This window comes from Peromyscus eremicus, chromosome 8a (assembly GCF_949786415.1).
Source record: "Peromyscus eremicus chromosome 8a, PerEre_H2_v1, whole genome shotgun sequence".
Lineage (NCBI taxonomy): Eukaryota > Metazoa > Chordata > Mammalia > Rodentia > Cricetidae > Peromyscus > Peromyscus eremicus.
The window spans coordinates 51,378,888-51,401,792 of NC_081423.1; the positions used below are offsets into that span (position 1 = coordinate 51,378,888).

Here is a 22,905-nt window from a genome sequence, read left to right on the forward strand (position 1 = left end):
TTTCACTCCATTCCTGCCACCAAGCTTCTCACTGTGGCTTTAGCATTAAAGTTGTGTTCCAAGTCTTAGGGAGAAGAGCACTTGGGGCACTGTGCACATACGTGTCCCTTTTTTTTATTAGCTATTTTTCCTGTTGCCAGGATGAGATGCATAACAGGAAGCAGCCTGAGGATGAGGAATTTATTGTGGCTCATAGTTGAGAGGCTGCAGTCCACACTGTCCAGGCCACATCTGGATAGTCCACATCTGGACAGATCAGGAGGCGTCTGAGAGGCTGCCATCCCTGCTGGCAGGGGAGGCTTGCTGGCAGAGGCTGCTCATCCACATCTGGACAGATCAGGAAGCGGAGAAAGGGGAGTGCCCACACTTACCCGGCTTCTTCCTCTTTCCCCTTTCTGCAGTCAGAGACCACAGCCCATGGGATGCCACCACCCACTTCTGGGTGGGTCTTCCCCTGTTAACCGCGCCCCCCCCCACACACATACTCATCATCTTTGGAAATGCTCAGAGAGATGTATTTCCTAAGTGTTTCTAAATCCAGTCATGAAGATGAAGATTAAACCGCCATACCTCCCATAGACCAAACATGAATTCCACTGTATCTACAGGCTTTTTATTTAGTCATTTCTATACATGCAGAGTGTGGGGGGGGATTGTGAACACACATTTTAGAATCTGTTTTCATGGGAGAGCCGAGGAAGAGAGAGAGAGTTTCAGGTCTGGCAGCCAGCTCTGGTTTTGCCAGGAGTGGTCAGACCCACGGACGGGAAGCTGGCTGACCAGTGCTGGTCGGGGGCTCACCCCTGCTGCCTTGGTGCAGAGAGGGAGACCTGATGTTCATGTACATGTGCATCTGTCACGGGCCTCCCGTTTTGCTGTACCATGCATAAATATAATGGGTGAGGGAGCTCAGACTACCTCATGATGACCAGTTAAAAGCTATGGTGACCTTTTGAATTTTTCTCCTTCTATGAAGGGAACAAGCTTCACAGCCACAAGAAATAATTATGACTGGCATTCTAGTTACCCGAGAAAAGACTTGGCTTTTAATGTGAAAACTGTCTGGCTGTTCTCTTGCCAGCCTTTACTTTTCTTTTCTCCCACACCCCTCAACAGTTGTCTGTCTTATCTCCTTGCCGCTGTGGCCCTTGGTCCCCTATGTGATTCATGTCACCTTGGAGGCCAAAGGAGCGCCGAGACTAGGTGGGGTAGATGTGGCCCGCAGGATGACAGAGTGTCTTTCACGCGAAGCTCTGGAAACGGTGCCAGCAACCCCAACATTACTGGAAGTGCATTCACCCCAGATCTTCCAAACATAAGGTGACGTCTTGCATCTATTATTTCATCTTACCTCTACAACCTCAACCTGGCGGCCTCTCAGTTTCAGAGACCAGCTGGTGGCCAGCACACCGCAGCTCTCCGCCAGTGATGTGATGAAGTGAAACGGCCGTAATAACAGCAGCCGTCCACTGAAGAAGGATAGTTTTCACTTAGGCATACAACAGTCAGAGTGGGTCGCTTGATGAATAGCAGCTACGCAAGGAACATTACACTACTTCCCGGTTCATATGAGATCCCATGTCCCCCACAGACCGAGCGAGCGGGAACCAGCGCGCCCTGCCTGACTCCTCCCGTCCTGGAAAGTGCTGGGACCCACTGGGACCCACTGAGGAGGCCTTCCTCTCCAGCACTCCCTTTGCCGAATTCTAGAATAAGTTCCCTGTCTGCTTCCACTTGTCATTACATCACCCTTCATTCCAAGAAACTCTCGTAATGTGTTCTTTCTAAGCTTCCATGCTGTTAGCATTTAAGGTTGGAAAGTTCCCGATGCCACGTGGAAGGAAGGGCACGCTGACTTACCTGCAGTCTGCTCCCACGCCTCATTGTTGGATAGTCAGTATCTAAAGAGTGTTAGCATTTCCTCCCTGTATGCCTCTCAGACCTGAAGAAAGGAGACATGGCTCTGAGCGACCACCCAGATAGCCACCAGGAAGAAAGGAACTTCTTTTTTTCCTGGCTCTCAGCAGCTTCTGGTACGTGGAGTTCTCTGTTGTCTTTGTCTCCTCCCTTCCCCCCCCCCCCCCCATCCAGTCCTGAGGCGGCACTTGCTGGTCTGCGCTCTCCATTGCGCAGGCGCAAGATGCGGACGTTCAGAGACCAGCAGTGTGGTTTTTGCCTACCTCGCCACGTCAGGAGAACCTTCATCGTTTCTTTGTTTGAATGTTGATTGCGCAGCTCAGTTTATAGCCTATGTTGGCATATACAGAGTGCACAGAAAGCTCCCAGCACTAATGAAGTTAACGGATGTGACCTTTACTAAAAGCGCAGTGATCACAGGAACCTCGTGCAGTTGCTTGGGATCTACCGGCACCAGACACTCGGGGGTCCCCATACGTGGATGCCCTGGAAAAGGAGGGATCTACGCCATGGATCTGCCCATCCAGCAGTGTCTTGTTGGCCTTGTTTACAGAAGCTGTGCTGTCATGTGCTGATGCTTACTCCGAGTACCTGTTGCCTCAGAACCTATCTTTTTTACATCTTGACTTTTCCAAACAGCATCTATGGCATTGATTAGAGACCACTTAAATCATAGGATGTGTGGCTGAATGAAAAGGAGTTGGTGGGGAAGCTGCCCCTGTACTTGTGATCTCTGTTTGGAACCGGACTCATTCAGAGTCAGGAGATACAGCCTAAGGCCACGCGCTCCAAGGAGCAACACTTCCCGGTGGTCCTTTTGAGACTAAACTGGTAACAAGAAAGCACTCACATGCTGCGCTTATGTTTTTCCAAAGAATTACTCCTGTTGTTATCCGTCTGCTGAAGGAGCTTGGTTGTAAGCAGGAGGAAATGGCTTCTATTCATTTAGGTTCAAAACAAAACAAGAAAAACGGTGAAATTTATTTGAATGAATTAGGGTTACTTGCAGAAGGGATGATTTGGCCAACCAGGTTTAAAGGAAGATCATAACCAAGGCAAGTGCCGGGACCTTCAGGGCTAAGTCTCTGTCCATTGCTACTTGAATGCAGCCAGGACTCTACCCTGAGCCTTAGCTATGCTCCATTCAGAGTACAGAATTCCTGGCAAAAGGTACCTAATGGCCTCTTCTGGACACCATCCTGTTGGCTGGGTGTGCAGAGGCGGGGTCAGAGTGAAGAGCCAAGGCCACTAGGCCGCCTCTCCCATGTTGCCCTGGGGTCTGAAGCTCAGGGACTCTCCACGAATCTCGTAACCTTTGGCCCCCTGTCCAGGTGCTCCGTTTTTTTCACCACTGATGGGTGATAATGCGGTGCCTCTTCCCTGAGTTAGGACGTCAGCAGCAGAGAGCCCTTGGGTCACTTGGCCAGGTGTCCCTAATTAATGCCAGGTGACCCAGCCTCGTCTAAGCAGGACAAATGAAGGCGTTTGTTATAGTGAATCCATAGCCTGGCTGGAGCGATCCAGAAATCTTTTGACACGCAGTCCAGAGGGAATTGTCAAAACAAGATATCTGTAACAGTGTTCCTGCCTGGCTTTTCTGAGACAGTTGAATTCCTGCCAGACAGATTTGCATTCCCAGGGGTAGCACGCAGCACGACCAGGGGATGTTTCTTAGCGAGTATTGATGCGCCAGAGAATTGACTGTAAATTATTGCCCTGACAACTCATAATGTGCTGCTTTCGATTGCCGATCCGAAGGATTATCTATTCGCAATTGGATTCTGCTGTTGAACTGTGGCGAGTGCTGAGCTGATTTCAGAGGCAGGAAGTGAATAACACTCGAAGAACACAAACAGCTAGGGCCTAGAAACTTCAGCACGTTCTGTGCAGGAAGCGACTATAATGGCCAGGTTTTTGCTTACTTACTCCCTCTAGGGAACACTGTCATCGCAAAGTGTGCTTTCTTTTGGGAGGTGGGTAGGCTTGGGTTGGTGTCCTCAGGGGTCTGTTGGTCTCCTGTTGCCCTAGTGAGGCTGGCAGACCCATAAAGAGCCAACTATGCATCTTGGCACACAGTAGGCACTCAGAGAACATTTGTTGTTAGGTTCTGATATGGATACATGTCACTCTCCTGGGTAAACCCTCTCTAGGGTTAGTACTTTTAAAATATATACTAAAGTCTCTTGTGTAACCCAAGATAACCTCAAATCCATGATCCTCCTGCCTCAGCCTCCCCAGTGCAGTGCCAGCACTACCAGCATGTGCTGTCCCATCTGGCTTCTGGCCGTGCTCTTGTTCCGCGTTGGACCCACTCAACCACGGTTCACCCCTTATGACCTAATCTGTCCAGTGAGGTGAGCTCTCAACACAGAGTCTCTGTTGACCACCTGCTGGCCAGTCCGTGTCCTGGGGCCTAGACTGCTGCTCCACTCTCTCTACCTGACGCTGGGCCAAGTGCCGGGCGGGCCCTGGATCCAGAGAGCCTGCCTGGCTGTTATTAGGGCTGCCCTCCAGCTTCTCTGCCCCGCCTCCTTCACTGTCTTAATTCCTTTTAATTTCCTGTCTCCAGGCGGGTTCTCCTTCCCCCCTCCCCCACTTCAGGTGGCCTCCTCGCTTCCCACTTCCTGCTGAGAGCAGTCGCTCCCTCTGGCCCCCAGATGTGTCTTGGTAACTGCTGTCACCTCCTCTTCTGCTTCTATTCCATGTTTCCAGGGCTTTCTGTTCTGTCATCAGAACGGTTGCTGGGCTACTATGGTGCCAGCACTAGGGGCTTCTCTCTAGGTGGGGCTGGGTGTCCCCGTCTTCTCAAAGTCACTGGCCTGGGTAGCACTGGCCTGGCCTTTCTAAAGAACCATCTGGGGAAAGACCATGCTTCTTGCCTTCAGGAGGCTGATGCGCTTCTGAAAGTCAAGTCACCATTAGTCGGCACCCACAGCCTGCCAGACCCTGGAGCTCACCAAAACCACGTGCCACCCTGGGAAATATGTACGTGTCCCTCATGAGCCCGAGGAAGCTGCATACCAGAGACTGGGCAGTTTGCCTGCAGAGGCTGTAGAGGGATCAGGGGGGCGTCTGCAGGCTGCCTTTCCTCTGTGTAGTCCCCAGACCACGATGCCACCTAAAGGCAGGGCCTATTTGTTTTCTTCACTCAGCACAACACAACACCAAGATAGGGTGTGATAGGGCCAGGTAGGCAGAGTCAGAGTGAAGAGATAAAGTGAAGGTCAAACACTGTTTAATCCAGTGTTTCTGTTTTCAGTCAGAACCAAAGCAAAGGCAGGTCCAATATGCTGGCCAAATTTTTGCCTTGCCATGTGGTCCTTTGAGGAGCCATGCTGTGCTACCTTCCTTCTACAAGGACTCGAATGACCAGTCCAGGCTGCTCTCTCCTGTTGGGACTTTAGCTGAGCCCAGCTCCATGACATGCCCACCCAGAGATTTGGGCCTTCCACCCAAAGCCAGCTCTGCTGCTGGCCAGTGAGTGACCTTCACGGGGCTCCCTTAGGGAGTACAAGTCTCCACTCTTTCACCAAATGGTTGCCTGTGGAGGGAGTAGCAGGATTTGGGCTCTGTAAAACATTATTTTCTCTTCTTTTTAGACAGACAGGGTTTAACTGTGTAGCCCTGGCTGACCTGGAACTCACTCTGTAGATCAGGCTGGCCTTGATCTTATAGAGATCTGCCTGTCTCTGCCTGCCGAGTGCTGGCATGGGTACATTTACTCATTATTCTTCCTTGTGACTTCTGTTCTCCTTATGTGGCTGTTAACATTCTCAGTATCACTGGTTATCCTCCTGTTTGTACCCAATAGCCACAACTCCCGGCTCCCTAGTCCATGGCTTCCTCCCTGTCCCTGCTCCCCAGCTGCCCAGAGTCTAACAGTCAGGCCCTTTTGGTTTATTTTAACCCCCTTCTCTTGCTGTGACTCCATCCTCAGCCTGTGCCCCGGCTCTGACCTCCACTTCCTCCCAGGCTTTTACGGTTCAGCTTTTCACAGTTCCTTTCACCTGGCATCCACTTGGCCGAGCTCTGCCTGCCTGCCTTTGACTCCAGCCGCCATCGGCCGGCACAGCTGCCCTTCCTGTAGCTAATAACTGAGGTGGGTGCTGCCAGACATTCCACTGTGAACTTCCAACCTTCCCTGGACGCCATCATCACGGCCCAGCCCCGCTAGAATTGGTCTCTGTTTCTACCAAATGCCACCCAGGTGTTCCTCGGCCTCTGCCCCTCTTCTCTGGAATGAGTGACTCGTTACTCTGCTGTTACCCTGACCCAAGCTGTCTTGGGGGACATTCACAGTCATGGAGCATCTCCCATACATTGTTCTTGGCAGCGGGTAGACAGGAATGCCCACTCTTTTCAACAGAGCCGTCATTACTGAGAACCAGTTGTGTTCCGGAAACTCCATGTCCTTATCATTAAATCCTCCTAATGTGCCTGTGATACCAGTGCTTATTTTAGCCTCATTTTACAAATGGTAGAACCGAACTCATAGTTGAGACCATTTCCCGAGATGTCTTAACTACTCAGTGGTAGACTTGACGCCCTGTGTCCCTAATGTAAAATCAGTGTCCCTCTGCCACATCAGACTGTATATAATCTCTTTTCTCAGAGATTCTGTGACCTGGGTAGGGGGTGGGAGACCCATAACATAAGAACTTAAAGGACTGTCCTTCCTGAGCAGTGGCCTTGTGTAGATGTGGCCTTGTGGATGTTTCCTGGTCTCCAGGAGAGGTGGATATGTGGGGCTGAGCAGCCTTCATGGAAGGCAGAATTGAGCCTTCAGCTCCGAAGTCAGCTGAGAATGGAAGAAGGTGATGGGTAGAAAGAGCAGGTAGAGAGCGTGGCATCCATAAAGCAGATGGATGGGGAGCTGAAGAGGTAACTCAGCTGGATCCCCAGAGCCAAAAGAAGAATGCATGCCTGTCATCCTACCATGGGGGAGAGGGGCACACGGGAAGGACAGTGAATCCCAGGGGCTCACTAGTGAGGCCAACCAGCCTAGCGTATCTGATCGTTCCCATGCCTGTGAGAAACCTTATGTCAAGAGATGAGAGTGGCTAGCTCCTGAAGAATGACAGCTGAAGTTGTCCTCTGACCTGCACACATGTGCCTGCATGAACACATGTGCCTGCATGCACACAGACAGGCACACATGCTGAAGACGGAGAATGATCCTGCCCTACCCGAAACAGAAAGGAAAAGCCCAAAGTGAATGCCAGACAAGAACAAAAGCAAATTCAGGAGCCTTTTGCCTGGCGTTTTAATGGAAACATTACTGGAGGCGATTAGCAGGAACCCCCATGGGGTAAAGTAGCATTGTCCAGAAAGATGAGACCAGTATCGAGAGGTGCTGTTCTGCCCACCAGGGTCTGCCTTTCTGGCCCACAGAGCTGTGAGGCTATTTGGTGGAAACTGTGGTGTCCACACCTGGAGCAGGCTAGTAGCACAGACCATGTCAGGGTAGGCTGCATGTTCCAGCTGTCGATTAATCCAAAAAGCAAACACGTTCACCTTCCCCCCACGGTCGTCTTTTTTCCTGGCTTATTTACCTAGTAATGGGATTCACGGGGACATTTACATGAACTTTTGAAAACAAATATCCAGGTTCTGTCTTTTGTCCCGCTCAATCCTTACCTTGGCTCAGGAGTCTGCTGCAAAAATAAAATAAAACATTTTTTTAAAATCCATGTTTGAACTGCAAGAACCAACTGGCTAATACTTAAGCAAATGTCACCTTTGACAGCACAACTGTGCGGGGACCTCACCCACTGCAGGCGTCAGTCATGTCTTCACAGGTGGTGGCTGTGTGGGGCTGGCCTATTGACCCGACTCCAGCGGGACACACAAAGCAGGCAATGAGAATGTGTGCTTTGGTTCAAAACAAGTATCAGGGAGTCAGGATGGCTTTGCTTGTGACAAACCTTGATAAAAAGAACTTCTGGACAAGGGCGCCTTGCATTTCTCTGCTGCCTCCTAACTCCACACCTCACCCCTGTGTGTTTCCCTTCCACACTACCCTGCAGCTACAGGGTAAAATGGCTGGTATTTCCCTAGAAAAGCTGGCCTCCGTGTTTCCCGTTTCTTCTCAGCCATGCAGTGACCATGAAGAGCAGTTACCTGCACTCTGCTATGGCAGGGGTGTTGGCAGCACCGGCCAACACTCATTGGTCCCCAGTGTTTCACTGGAAAAAAGCATGGGCCATTAATCCAGATGAACAATCTTCAGAACACATGCCCCGGTTCCAAAGCCACAGTGTTAATGTCCCTTCCTGGTCTGGAAGGGAGTTTGTTTTCGTACATCTTTTTAAATTGCCATGTGCTAGACTTGTAAATATCCTAAGTGCTGGGTACTCACCTGGTAAACTGACCAAAGGAAATGGCCTTTTTTTTTTTTTTACCCACTCTCATAACTCTGGGCACCTTGTGCCTGCCCCTGGAAGGGACTCTGGGAGGCAACCTCTGCCTGGCCAGGTGCCCGCTGTGCCATGGTAGGAGCTGAGTGAAATGCAGAGGAACTGACCAAGCAGGAGGCTCACAGGTGTTCTGAGCCAGGGCTGGGCCCAGCATCCTCATTGTTTAGAAGTTGGCAGGCTCCCAGGAGTTCCACCATCATTTGTCCCGAAATGTCAAACATTTCCGTAGCTGGAGATGGACGGTGAGACCCCCTGAGGCACTGTTAGGAGGAAAAAACCAAAACACCCCAATTTCTGTCTTTGACACGTAAGTCAGTATGGCTCCGGTTGTTCCAGGGTCCATCCTGCAGGCCTAGATCACTTTCCATGTCAGAAAGCTGGGGCTCTGGCCTGCCTCTGTCAGGCTCGCCGTGGTTATGTGACGGTACCTCATCTTCCAGTGACTCTTAATTGTAGGCAAGATGCACCAGGGACCCACTGCTGACCACAGGGGCAAGGGAAGGTGCAGATGGAAACAGGCTGACTAAGAACTGGTCCTTGATACAAGTCCAGGGTTCATGACAGTCAGTGTTCCTGGCTGCTTTTACCGTGTGTGTGTGTGTGTGTGTGTGTGTGTGTGTGTGTGTGTGTGTATGTGTGTGTGTGCAAAATTTTCCACCATAAAAAGTGGAGGGGAAGGGCACAAAGAGAGGAAGAAGAAAAATTGCATCCCAGTTCTTCAGCCGCGAAGAGTCTGGGCCTCTCTGCCTGATAAACCCTGTGTTCTGCTGGGTGTCAGGACCTCTGGGTGGGCTGCCATGGGAAGGAGTCAGAGCATCAGCCAAGAGCAGACCCATCTGGATTCCCATGCAGCCTTCCAGAACCTCTTGGATATAGAACAGAGAGGAGAATGACGAATTAAGGAACAGTGAGCCAGGTAACACACCCCTTTTACAGAGCCCCGAACCTGGTGACGACTAGTGGGGCTGAGCTTTGGTGCCTTTGAAAGGGTCCCCTTCCAGGACATCTCCAGAAAGGTGCTGGAGTTGTGATCTCACTTTGAGACAAGATTGCTGTGATAAGGTCCCTAAGTCGAGTCTCCTTGGCCCAGAGGATCCCAAAGCTGCACTTGGCCTTGGCCCCTCACTGTGTCTTCTCACCTAGAAATGACTTCCTTGATCCGTCCCGTGCAGTATTTACTTAAGCCTGTTGAAAAAATGACCTCTCAAAGGGCCTGTGTTTGCGTGGAAGGGTTTAAAATCTACAAGTCTTATTGGTCTTTGTTGAAGTTCCTTTTCACCTTTGGACAAGTGCATACTTTTATCACGTGCTATCAACTCGCTGTCTAAAGTGTCAAAAGGGAAGCACACTTCCCGTGTGTGTGTGTGTGTGTGTGTGTGTGTGTGTGTGTGTGTGTGTTCATTCCCCATCATGATGCTACTAAGGTATCTAACTCAGTTTCTGTGATAGACACATCAGCACCTTTAAAGGCAACACTATAGTGATCATAGTTCTCATAGATCCCACCCTTCAGCTGAAACCGTGTGTCCTCTTCAAATCTCTAAGAAACTGGCCCCAGGTCCCTGTGATGCTTGGTGGTATGGACTACTTTTGAGTTTCCTATTTGACACATTTTCCCAGCTCCTTCCTCCCTCTCCACTACTCTTCCTGTGTCTCCCTGTGTCTTCCTGTGTCTTCTTACCCTTCCAGACATTCAGGGTGCTTCCTGGTTTATGACATTTAAATGGTGCCTCCGTGTGTCAGCTCTGCCGTTTTGGTGAAGGGGAAGGAGCAGTCCCTTCTGTAACCCCCTCCCCTTCTAGGGAGGGACAGATGAGAGCTAGCACCTCAAAAGTGATATGCTAAGTCCTACCTGGAGATGTGGAGCTGTAGAAAGCACCAGGGACTGCAGGTCACCAAGGGGACCATCAGGAGGTGACCCCAGTGCTGAGAGAGAACCACCAGGCAGAAAGTTCAGCATGTGGAAACGCAGAGGTGTGCCATGTTGGAGAAGGGAAGGAGCCCTGAGTCAAGCTCTGAGGGGCTGCAGGAGCAGTGGAATCGGACCATGCACGGCCTTCTAGGCTAGACCTCAGTGGGAGTCACTGGACCTCGGTTGGAATGGCTGGAGAGCTCTAAGCAAAGAGGCAACCTGATCAGATTCACATTCCAAAAAGATGGCCCCATCAGCTTTGTGGGGAACTGGCTGAGTTCGGAGCAAGGCAGGTTTAGTCTAGTATTGCTGTGCTGTAAATCAGTGGCAGGCTCAAGGCCTCTTCCTGTAGTGCATGGGTGTCTTTGCCTTGAAAATCAGTTCTCTTCCTGTACTCCTTCCTTCCCATTGATTATTCCACCATTTTCATCATCACCATGGCTTGAAATTTCAAAACCTGCAGCATCTCTCTCTCCCAGTGTGATCACGGCCTCTGGAGTCGGAGTGCGTGCCACCGGGAGCCTGCCTGAGCTGTGGTGGCCATGCCCCTCTCTGGCTTGTCTACTTATTTCCCAAACAACCAGCCCCTCTTCCACGGTGAACTGCAGGCCTTGGAGTCCCAAGAATGGGCCCCATTATGGGCCCTGCCAGCCTGGCCACCGGCCTCATGCCCACTGTCTTTTCCTTCTCCTGATACTGCCGGGTGTAAGCCTCTCCCCCAGCCAGGAGCAGAATGTCAACCACAGGCTAAAGAACGAAGCTGTGGGACTCCTGCCCACGGGGAGCTCTCGGGCAACCGGAAGTGCTTAATGATCTCCCGAGTCTCCAAGCTATGATAATGTTCGCGCCCGTGCACACACCTTCTTACTGCAAACCTGTCCAAATGGTAGCTGAACAATGTCCTAGAACCCACCTTGAAATGTTGTGCATAGCCAAGTTCACAAGGAAGAAAGGAAGGAAGTCCCTAGCTGAAAGAAATGAAGACTGAAGGCCAGAATCCAATCACACAACAGGGGCTGGCAAACTGCTACAAGGGGACAAATAAATAATGTAGACTTCGGCATCCACGGACAGCCTGTCATAGCTCCTCCTCTCACGTTTTTGGTGACTATTTAAAAGTATCCAAGTGGCCTGGGGGTGTGGCTCAGTGGGTAGATCGCTTGCCCAGTACGTACAAGACCATGGATTACCATCTCCAGCGCCACACAGACCAGATGTGGTGACACACATCTGTAATGCTAACACTTGGAGGTGGAGGCGAAAAGATCAGAAATTCAGAGTTATTCTTAGCTACAAAGTGAGTTCAAGATCAGCCTGGGGCACATGAGATCCTGCCTTAAAACGTAAACTATCCTAACTGTTAATAAGTCGCACCAAAATAGACCACGGCATTTTGCTTTACCGGTGCCTCAGCAGTGTCAAACTGTGTCACAAAGATGGCCATCACCTACAGCCATGCTTGTCACCTAAGAGGCATTTGAAGGCTGGAGCTAGGAGCTTGGTGTGGTGCCCAGGGGAGCCAAATGCTGAGGCCTGGCCCTGGCCCTCCCAGGATTCTGTCCCGGAACCAGGACCACTGGCACAGGTCTCAAGGTGCCAATGGCTGTTCATAGTGCCCCCTTCCCCCCCCTCCCCCCCCAGCCCTGTCCAGTGGCCTACAAAGCCAGAGCTATGCCCACTGCCCTCTCCAGGTACTTCTAGAGCGTGACACTTTTTTCCGGTGTGGCTCATTCAAAGAGGCATGTTCTGCTTCTCTTTTGCAGGGATGATAATGATGATTTTATTGTTGCTCGTGGCTATTGTGGTCGTGGCAGTGTGGCCAACCAACTGATGACGAGAACGGGACCACCCGCGGTGACACCTGCCAGCGACGGATGCGAGCCCCGGCACCCTTTTGGTACATACATAACACCTGCTCTCAATAAATTTTCCAGCGCTCCGGGCTCCTGATGTGCATCACTTCGGGAGAGAAGCAGAGACGAGCAGCTCTGGAGACCTTTCCAGAGCACTGGCCCAGTGTGGCCCTTCTCCTCTTCCAGTGATTTTGTTGCTAGCCAGAAGTCCCTCAGGTGGTCACTGCCCCACAGCTGTCAGTAGTTTCCTGTCACCCTCTGTGTGCTGGGCATCCTGAGGGTATCATGGTAATATGCAGTGTGTCACTTTGGTGGCTGGTTGTCTAGGGGAAGCCATGTGCCCATGTGAAAGTAAGTGGGTGATCATGTGTCTGGGTGTCCAGGCAGCAGGGCAGAAGTGAGGCGAGAGGCACACAGAAGGCATAGCTACCTGACTTACGTCAGGTGTATAACGGCCGCTCTGTCAGCCTGCCATGTTTAATTTCCCACAAAGCTCTTACCCGGCGGTGCTGGCTGTGTTCTGAAGAGGTTCTGGACTGTCTTCATATCTGGAAAGGCACCCCTTTTCATTTCGAAGTGATGAGAAACTCATCCTTCAATGTTGATGCCTTCCTAAATCAAACAAAATCTGGGTGTGGTAGTGCACAGAGGCGGGTGGATCTCTGAGTTTAAGGCCAATCCAGGCTTCATGGAGAGAGTCTTGTCTCAAAAAATAACAACAAAAGACAAATTTGACACCTTTCTAAGTAGCCAAGAAGCCTTCGAGATTGGGGTGGGAGCTGTCAGATGAAAGCATGGTAAAGGAACAGGAGAATGCTGTCTCTGTCCAGCCTCTCCACTGGCTCTCACAGCCATGTGTGTCCAGAATGAGGGCGTGTACATACGTATTTCAGAGAGTGAACCAAAAGTAGAACTGACTGCAACATATACCAGGCCCTCGGGGGCTGAGTTCTGAGTCAGAAGGGGGCAGAGGCCCAGGCAGCATGCCCTCTCTGTACAGAAAGCAAGATGGGCAGCTAGCCCTGCTTTATCATGGTAGAAGGAGGAAAAGCTCAGGTTAATGGTAGAACTCCTGCCAGAGCATTGGCTTCCGTGAGGAGGAGACAGGCTGTGGGAGGGGACTCTGGGTGGAGGGGTCCTGTGACTCTCCTTGGAAGAACATAATGCCAAGCCTTCTCTGGACAGAGTCAGGCAGGCACCAGGAAGAGAACCCCGGTGTCACCTAGAGTGGGGCCCTTTCCTGGAACCCTGAAACCAGGGATCCCAAATGTTCTGGGAGGCCTGGGGTCCAGAAGTCTAGACACCTGCTTGACTCTGACTGACTCTAGAATGTAGGCAGGCTGGACACCACCGGGGTCTCTGTGGCAGAGGAAAGGGTTCCTGGGAGCTTGCAGGCCGGCAGTGAAATGGTCACCGCGAGACCCCATCGCCTTAGCTCACAGCTCTGGCTGACCTACTTACTGGGCCCTGTTGTACCACCAGAGAAGAGGAGGTCATAGACAACAGAGGAAAGAACGTGCTGCACACAGCCCCATTGCCACATCACTTAGCAGCTCTGTGACCACAGGCAGGTTCCCTTTCTGGGCCCGCGGCCTCATCTAGGAAAAGGACAGTCCGGCCCTGCCCCACCCCGCCTCACAGGGCTGCTGGGAGGACTGGCGAGCACTCGGTGAGCACTCGGTGAGCACTCAGACACTGCAAGCCACTCTAACCCCAGGTGCCCGACGGCTCGGGGTCCTGTCTCCTGCTTTCCACTGTCCACGAGCTCTGAGAGTAAGCCAGGCAGGGGTAGTCTTCTGCTGGCATGGCCAATGACGCGTGAGTCCCTGAGGATGTGAAGGCCCTAGGAGTAGACTTAGCAGGATGACAGGGGTCATGGTATGCCAGGAGGTGGCGAGTGGCCGAGAGGGCCTGAAGCAGGCTGTGAAGAAGAGACTGGAGGGAAAGAAGCACAGGCTTGTGTCGGGGGCATGTGATTGGGGAGAGAGGTGCCGTGCAGGACTGCAGACCCAGGCTTTAGGGTGTAGTGTGCCCTGGGACACATTTGTCAGGGAAGGGTGGTTGCTAATGGATCATCCAATGGAAGAGCAGGAATCCGCAGAGCTCCATCATCCCGTCTTGTGGGAAACCCCAAATCTGTACAAACAGTGTCTCCTGGGAGCCCCCCACTTTGGGGCCGAGAAGAGGCAGCATTGCCCGTCTGTTTGACTTTCTCACCTCCTCTTGACTTGCTCAGCACGAAGCCCCGGCAACTCGTGGGGCCCTTTGAACCAGAGCCACGAAGGCCCGGTTCACTCGCACTGAAAGCCCCTTTTCAGGAAGACACTGGCCCATGTCCGCACACAGGAGCTTCTGTTCTGCTGACTGACTGAGCGTTGCCAGCAGTGTGACCCCAGACAAGTTGCCTCACTTCTGTGCGCCCCTGGGCAGGGGCGAGTAGAGGGAAGGGAAGGCCGCCTGGGAGGTTACAGTGCCAGGACCTGACGTCCCAGCCATGGGCATTGCAGGCAGAGATACTCATCCCCCGTCAGTCTCCCTCGAGGATGGCTTTCTCACTCCATCAGACCAGAAGTAGCCAGGCATACCCAGCTGGGTGGGGGGTGTACCAGAGAGTCTGCTGCCTCAAAACCCGGATGATATGGCTCCTGTAGAGTGGCAGTGGCCAGCACGGTTTGCGAGGCCTGGTTTCCCAGCTTAAAAGGGTCAGCCCTGCAGGCCGGTGACCCTCAGCAAGCACTCTAGCTTAAGTCTTGCACCAGAACACAGAGTGGCAAGGCAGCCAGAGCACCCTCTCCTCGGGGGCTTTGTCAATGAAAATAAACCTTATTAAAGTAACAGCATATGAACTGTTTAACTTAACCGATTATTAATTATATGCATTTGAAGTCTAGATACCATATGAAGAAATCCAGATACCTGGGCACAACTAGTACTTTTGTTCCATTTAAACTTTATGATTATTAATAATTATACTGAACCTTGGCTGTCATTAGCCCCAAGACCAACCTCCTCACCAGATCTGCAGTCCCTGGGCCTAGACACAGCATCCCCCAGGCCTTCACAGAGCCGACATGGAAAACCCCTGGTTTTCCTTTTAGTCTGCTGCCCGCTGCCAGCAAGCCTGCTGGAGTTGTGCACCATCTCCTTGTGTTTCGATCCTTGGGGCATTCCTACCACGGGGCTTTTGCAGAATTCCCAACTGGTCCTCAGCTTCCCGAGCTGTCCATTCTGCTTGTCAGAACTGCCAGCAGCCAGCCACATAGCTGTTGGCCCCTGCTCCCTCAGGTCATTCTATTAGCAGCTTTCGTGTGGACCCTGATGAAGTTAAGCGGACATCCTCCCACCTCTTTCTTCAAAGGTAAAACTCAACTCATTTTTCCTTACTGTACCAGAGGCGTTCTCAAGCTTCCTCCCAGCTATGTGGCAACAACTAAAGGCCCTGACCTCCTTCCAGAATGCTTTGCTGTCCCGCTAAGCCTCCGAGTTGATAAAGCAATGAGTTAAGCCATCCACGTTCGGTATTTCTCACTGGCTGCTGTTCCTGCTCTCCCGTTTTTCTTGGTGGAGTTCTTACATGTCTTTATTTAGTCTGAGACCACAGGGTGTGTCTACCCTGGGTGGGCATCCCCATTCAAGGCACTGTCCCTGGGAGATGCAGAGATGGGATGGTGCGCCTCATCAATGCATGAGCTTTCCCTGGTAGGCCCCTGGTCTTTGTACTGAACCAGTCCCCAGGTCCTGATGACGTCTGCTCGGCTTCCTTGGGGGCTTCCTCCCATCTTCCTCCGCTTTTCCCACCACTCTGGGCCAGTGCTTAGCAGAGACCCTGCCTGTATTCTGTTTTCTTAGCACTGGACAGATATCAACACCTCGTCTCCCCAGCCAGGTGGAAGGCCCTAGGAGGCAAGTGAGCTGTTCAGTCCATTCTCATGCCTCTGATCAACAGTGTTTCCAGCCAGCAGAGAGCCCAGCTGTGAGGGGGTCAGAATACACTCAGACACAGACAGCTTTGTGGAGAGAAAAAGGCTGTATCGTAAAAAGTCCTTGAGAACTGAACTCTTGGCTTAGAAAGACCAAACTGCCAAGTGGTCCCAAACTCTCAGCCCTAGCCCTGAAGCCTGACACTGTGGACAAGGCTTGCTCTTCCTCAGCCTGACCAGCCCACCAGGAACTGCTTTCTGCCCCAGACTACCCACCACCAGGCATTGGCATTCAACAAGGACCCACTTCCGAGAAGGATTGGAACACCAGATATGTCCCTGCCTGCCCTGGCTTGAAACCGTGCTCCTCAGAGCTAGCTCAGCGAAGGCTAACCCAACAGCATCATCCTCAGGCTGCCTATCTGCTCTACAGCAGGGGAAGGCTTTCTTGCCCCAAAAGCAAAGGCACCCCAAAATCCACCTTGCTGAGGGGTTGGACTAGGCCAGCGGGTGAGTCTTGTCTTTAAAACCACCGGGTGTAGAAGGGGCAGGTCCGAGGGCCATGACAACATATCCTCCCAGGGGCTGGCGTGTTGTTCAGTAAAGAAATCAGAACCATTTGGAAGTTGAAACAAAGCCTCTCCAAAACCACTGAGCTCAGCTCCTGGTGGCTGTGTGGAGCTGCCACAGACTCAGACCCTGCTCAGCACTGAGCCTCGGCAATAGGCTAGGGAAAATTGTTTGCATGATCTCTTGAGTTTCATCAGCCTCCTGGATTGTTTCATCTCTACTTCATCTCGAGTAGAAGAAAGAGGTAGTATAAAAGTCCCAAGGGGCTTGCAGGCTCTGGATATACTGGGGAAGTCAAAGGCTGCCCCATCCAGTGCTACTGATGAGGGTAGAACAAGTCAGGAGAAACCACCTACTCCCTACCCCCCTGTCTGGGAGCTCCAGAGAATGGGAAGGCTCTGCCCCAGTGGTGACTTGGGAATTGCAATACAGACTCCCTTGTGAGAGCCTGTTAGCTCAGAACAGCAGCCAGAGCCAGCAAGCCCCTAGGACTTTCTAAGCAAGGCTATACTTTTCCTGCCTTTTTTGGGTAGTCGGGGCTCTTTGTTTAAAACACACACAAGATTGTCTTTCTGGGGTGTTCTAGGGCAAGACGCCATATTCCTTGAGTTGCTGGAAGCCTCCACCCTTCTACCTCCCCACATGCCACCACCACAGCTCAGAAAGACTGGGACACAGAACAGTATACAAGAGTTTATTTAATGATATCTGAATTTAGTTCTATCATGTAGGGCCCACGTTACAAGTTCCATCTGGGTCCATTACAACTCTAACAACAACAACAAAAAAAAAACCCTTAAAAAAAAAGGAAAATCCACAACTTTCTCCATGTCATTAAATATATTCATATATAATAACCATAATATATTAGTATGCATTGGAAAGGAACACTGACCCAAACAATATGTCATGGTCACAACTAAACATTTACAATTCTGAGTGAGCAGAATTGGTAACACAGGGAGGCCGGGGTATCCAGAGCAGGAAAGGGGAAGAATGTCCACTGACATAGAGGTGAGGCTGGCTTAGTTTTTGGCAGGGGCAAGGCCCCACAAAGACAATTTTGATACCCCTGGGGTATGGCATGGCTCTGGTCCACAGGAATGTCTATCTGACTGACTGTGAACCATGGCCCATCAGTGAGCCTGATCTGCCCACTCTCTAGGCTTCCTGGATGGAGTCCTTAAAGTGTCGAGACCCTAAAAGAACCCTTTCCCAAGTCAGTCCCAAAGGGTCTCTTTTTCAGTCTTGTTCCAGCTTGGGGCAATTCTAAGACAGCCTGTACTCACTGCCTGTATGTAACTACTGAGGCAGAGTTCTAGAAAGTTCCCAAGGCCCTCAGGCCACGCCAGCATCCTGGGCTTTGCCTCAGGTATCTGACCCTCCCATCCGAAGGAGCCTACAGTCCTGCCTCCTGCCCTGCTTTCTAGGACAGGAGGTCTAGCCCAGAGGCCACAGCTCACAGGGGTGTCCAGGAGCACACCATTGCCATTCCCCCCCACACCACTGTGTGACTGTGTCAGCAAAGGAGGCATTCCGATGGCAGGGGCACCAGACTCCACAGCTGGGGAGTCTCGACTGGTAAGTGACTAACCCGGTACACCTTTCTTCAAAGACCTACATATCACAGCTCTGTTAATACACTCTCAAACTCAAAGACCTACTTCCATTTTTGTATCCCTTCCTAACTGTACAACAGGATGTCTTCTTTCCCCTTTCCATCTCTTCCCTAGGGTAGGGCCAACAGTGGGAAGAAGACAGCCGCTTCCCCAAGGCTGGCTCTCAGGCAGAGGACAGGTGGACTGGATTCGGGCTAATTACAGAGGTGGCAGCTGTGACCTCCTCCACAACCTGGCTCATCTGATCATTCAGCATGATCCTCCAGGAACCAGGCAGTCAGGGGCAGGGCAGGATGCCTTGGTGGATTTCCAGCAAGATGTCTTGTTGCTTAGCTGGAGCCCGGCCGGCACTAGGTGAGGGGCTTCAGTAGGCACCAGGTGAGACTAGGACTCCAGGCTCACAGGTGGAAGCCGACCAGGGCAGAAGCTATGCCGGCACAGAAACAGGGCAGCTGCTGTGCACGGTGCACCCAACAAACCACACTGGCTGTGTGAGCCTGGGTAGTGTGGCCCTTGACCACCGATCTCAGGCTTGGACCAGGGAAGGAAGCCACATGACCCTTCCCTGCCAGCCTCTCCGAAGCCTTACAGCCTTCCTTCCCACACCGGGAGCAGCCAAGCCACCTTTCCAGGCCCTCTCGGGTGGCCAACACCTGTCCTTCTGGACTCTGGGACTTGCTGAGGCCGTCCTCTAGGGAAACCATCCCTTGTACCCCACCACTCCTGCCTGGTGCCTCCTCCGAAGGTGTTCCCGTGTCTGTCCCAGACCTGCTCCAGGCTCTCATCCTCAACACTCTCTAGAGGCAAGCTGCCTGGTTCTCAGGGATAACTCCCACCCACTGTGGGAGTGCCAAGGGGGCGGGGCTGACAGAGCTGGTGTGCAACTGTGGTAAGGCCAGGGTCTGAGTGCCAATGCTGGTGTGACTTGTGACATTTCCTTACTGGTGAAAATGAGGACAAGAATCCCTGTCTCATGGGTCTGTGACGAAGACAGGCCAGGAGCATCTGCGTCAAGTGCCTGGCACCAAGCGCGTGCTCAGCAAATGGCAGTGGTGACGTGGGCGGAAGGGGAAGCAGAGGGAGTCATGTCACTAAGGGCCTGAGCTTCGTGCCTGGTCTGGCCCTTCGGGGGCAGCCAAATGGGCAGGGGAAATGAAACTAATTTCCTGACTGAGAGGGAAGCCAGGCCTCTCATCCAGTGTGCGGGGCGTGAGGCTAGAGGCCCGAGTGCAGGGAGGCAGGGAAAGGCAAGAGAGGACCAGGGAGCGACCAGAAGAGAAACTTGGGGCTGCCTGCATGAGGACATGAAGCCTCCAAGAGAAAAGAGGGCTAGGCACACAGGAAGACATGGAGGAGACGGCCCAGGCGAGACCAAGACAGCTGTGGGCCATAGTGGGCTGCTGAACCTAGTGGCCTGTCCCTTCCCTTTGGGAGCCAGCGGTGAGGGCTGCAATAGTAAGCAGTTTTAGCTTCCTTGGACCCCTGCAACTTGACCTCTCCTGGCCTTGGCTACCTGCAGCTCGGACATACAGGCACCTTGCTGAGCATCATCCACCCTGTCTTGACTTAAGCAAGCCCCTTCCCTCAAGCCCAGCCCAAATGGCCTCTACAGCCGCTGACATTCCAGGCCTGACCAGGCCCTTTCCAGCTGTTGACATTGCTGTTAGGCCTTGTGGGAGCTGATGTCATTACACAAATAGTGTCATTGCCCTAAACCCCGCCAACCCCGCCAGTACCCCCTCCCCCTCCCCTGGAAAATGTCATAAAAGGGGCTGTTTCCAAGTTTCCAGCAAGGAAACTCTCTGGGAGGTTTTGGGTTGCAATGCCTCCTCCCACAGGCAGCTCCGGCAAAGGCAGTGACCACCCGGCTTGGGCTTTGGGGGTGTCCTTAGGCCCTAGGCCCTCTGATGGGCCAGGAGCCTGGGCCAGCCCCACTGGGGTAAGGGCAGGCCCCAGGAGGGGCCTCCCCTCCCTACCGATGGTGAACTCCACCCAGGAGACCAGCCCAGCAGGTGGCAGTGGAGACCCGAAGCTGGCTGATCCCAGTGCCATCTGGCCTTTTGACATAGGGACCTGTTCAGAGTCTGGAGTCCTGTGGGAATTCCTAGACAGCAGGTGATGGAGAAAGGAGGGGGGCATGACGAGGGTCTGGTGGTGGATTGGTCGCCCCTGCCCAGGCTGCAGGCCCGAAAATTCACAGTTCTTCTCACATCCCCTTCAATAACCATCAAAAACACAGAGACTGTGGTCCACCATGCCATTCTGTGCCCGGGACCCAGGGCTGCCCAGCCCCCTCCACAGCGACCCCCACCCAGCCCTAAGGAAGTGCATCTCTGTTCTGGAAGGAGCGCCATGAGGTAGCTATGTCTTGTCCTCATTTCTCCAGGGCCTGGCCTGTCAATACAGGGTACTTTCTGCCATGCGTACAAGGGCACAGCCAAGGGTGTGAGGGTGGGGCTGGGGCGGAGCCGTTGAGGGCCCCGCCCCGTGCAGGCTTCGCCCCGCCCCCACCCTCCCCGTCCCAGGAAAACCCTGGTGGGCCAAGTCCAAGGCTGCCAGCCCCCGCCAGCGCCCTGCCCGCCCTCCTAGAGCCCGCGCCCCCTCCCGGCTAGGCCTTCTTGCACTTGCCCTTCTTCTCCCGCTGCTGGAACTTGCGCAGCCGCCGTGCCCACGTGTCCCGCCACTGGATCACCAGACTGCTCTTGTCTGCCACGATGCCACTCTGGTCAGGCGAGTCCTCCGCATTGCCCAGCAGCAGGTACTTTTTGAGGGGCTTGATTTTGGGGCACTTGCACGCGATGTCTCGTGAGCGGATCCACAAGCTCTGGTCACCACGGCGAATGCGACTTGTTCCCTGCTTGTACACGGAGATGATGTTCACCGTGAACTTCCACCAATCCCCGGCTTTGTCCGCCTTCAGGATGTGGATCTGGACAGCTACAAGGAAGCAAGCAGGGGTGTGTGAGCCATGGCTGGGAAGAGCAGCCAAGTGCCCAGGTCCTGGGATGGGTTGGGCCCTACCTGAACCATGCCTTATAAGAACCTGGAGAAAACTGGGATCTGGAAAGACTGCAGAGGGCTGGCTCCTCAGTCGGTAGTGGGGGAGCTGGAGCAAAGCTGAGCCCAGAACCCCACTTGCCACTACTCCAAGAAGTTGTGCTCCTGCTTTTGTTCAAGGTGCCACCTAATACTGCCTCTTGGGACAAGTCCCATCTTGTGAGATGCTGAGGCCCACAAAGAAGACCTGGGGGAGGAGGCTACTAGCTCTCTGGGTAGGATCCACCTGCCCCTGAGGACAGATGGCATCAATGACAGCCGTGCTGACCCCTCACAGTCTGGAAAAGAGGACCACCTCATAGACCTGAACCTCCACCTCATAGACCTGTACCCCCAAATGCTCCTACCACTTCACCCTAAGCTTTAGGATGCACCCACAACACACCCCTTACTTCGACACGATTAAAAGAACCCATCATAGGGTCTTGGTAACCAGTAGGGAAAGAACCTGCCAGTGGCCAGAGTGCTTCTCCAGGGTCATGAGTCAACCCGAGTCCTCAAACCCTACCCAGCTGCTCATCACCCTTGGCACCTCTCAGGTTCAGCCCTACCCCGCCCCTAGTCTTCTGCCAGTATTTCCCCTTCTACAGGGGTTCTCAACCCAGAGTGTGCCAGACTCCCCTGGAGAGCCGCTGGCTCCGGCCCTGGGCTTCTGATTCAACAGAACTGGGTGAGGCCGGAGTCCCCCATTTCACACACTCTCCCCAGGCTCCATAAGACTTTGAGGATAAATGCCTAACGTGAGGAGCCGCTGCTTCTGAAGGAGAGGACGAGGCATTTTCAAGTAGAAGGGAATGTTGGCGAGGAGGCGGCTGGGAGGTCAGTGAATTATTTGTCAGACAAACACTGGGAACCCGAGTTCAGGACTCACAGACAAAGCGGCATGTGTGCCTACGATCCCAGTGCTGGGGGCAGGGGGTAAAGGCAGGTGGGTCCTTAGGGCTTGGCAGGTGGGTTCTAGGTTCAGTGAGAGACTGTCTCCAAACAGAAGGTGAAGAACAAAGAAAGACCCCCGATTCAACTTCTGACCTACACACATGCACACATCCCCGTGCGCGCGCGCGCGCACATACACACACACACACACACACACACAAGATGGAGGACCTTCGCGCAAATAAGTGTGTGCAGCACCAGGTTCCATTCAAGAATTCCCTTGGTGCAGGGCTTTGGGGAGCCTTTAAGTGATGGGTCATGTGTTGTGCGTTGGCTTCCCAAACACTGCTGGCTGGAGAACCCTTTGGGTGGCCCATCTTAGAGCCTACTTGGGAATTTCTGGAGAGGGAGGGACACAGAGCCATTCCTCCCTCTACAGACCAGGAGATTCCTAGAGGAGGTCTCAGCTAGGCTCAGCCTCACTTGAGGGAAGCAGCCGTCTTTCCCATCCCCACAGTCAGGGACTCTCTCCTGTGCTGACCCCGCACGTCATACCCTGTACACATCATCCCACATGGCAGAGCAGCATTATTCCCGGGGCTGCAGTGACGATTACCCTACCACTGAATGTACGGAGCCCTCCTGAAAAAGAGCAGCAGTGGTTTCCTGTCCCCAGAGAAGCCCAGCCCAACACTTCCCACCTGGGGCCCTGTGGCTCCAGGTGATCTCCATCACAGTCCCTGGGGACCTCCCTGCTCCCTTCCT

General features: G+C 52.9%; 2 protein-coding genes and 1 long non-coding RNA gene across 3 annotated transcripts in view; 2 read left to right on the top strand and 1 right to left on the bottom strand.

Annotated features, from left to right (window-relative positions):
• The window catches only part of Stx8 (syntaxin 8), a 251,618-nt gene extending 239,430 nt beyond the window's left edge, over nt 1–12,188 (top strand). The window contains exon 8 of the mRNA XM_059270937.1: nt 12,009–12,188. Within this exon, the coding sequence (XP_059126920.1) occupies nt 12,009–12,076 (68 nt within the window). The 3' untranslated portion in view covers nt 12,077–12,188. The remainder of the gene's footprint in view (nt 1–12,008) is intronic.
• On the top strand, nt 4,664–6,360 carry LOC131917237 (uncharacterized). Its single transcript, XR_009380640.1, has 3 exons — nt 4,664–4,902; nt 5,855–6,016; nt 6,125–6,360. It is a non-coding gene; the product is annotated as an uncharacterized LOC131917237 (long non-coding RNA).
• A 6,491-nt stretch (nt 12,189–18,679) lies between the features above and the next one.
• Nucleotides 18,680–22,905, bottom strand: part of Ntn1 (netrin 1) — a 141,422-nt gene continuing 137,196 nt past the window's right edge. The window contains exon 5 of the mRNA XM_059270654.1: nt 18,680–21,144. Within this exon, the coding sequence (XP_059126637.1) occupies nt 20,816–21,144 (329 nt within the window). The 3' untranslated portion in view covers nt 18,680–20,815. The remainder of the gene's footprint in view (nt 21,145–22,905) is intronic.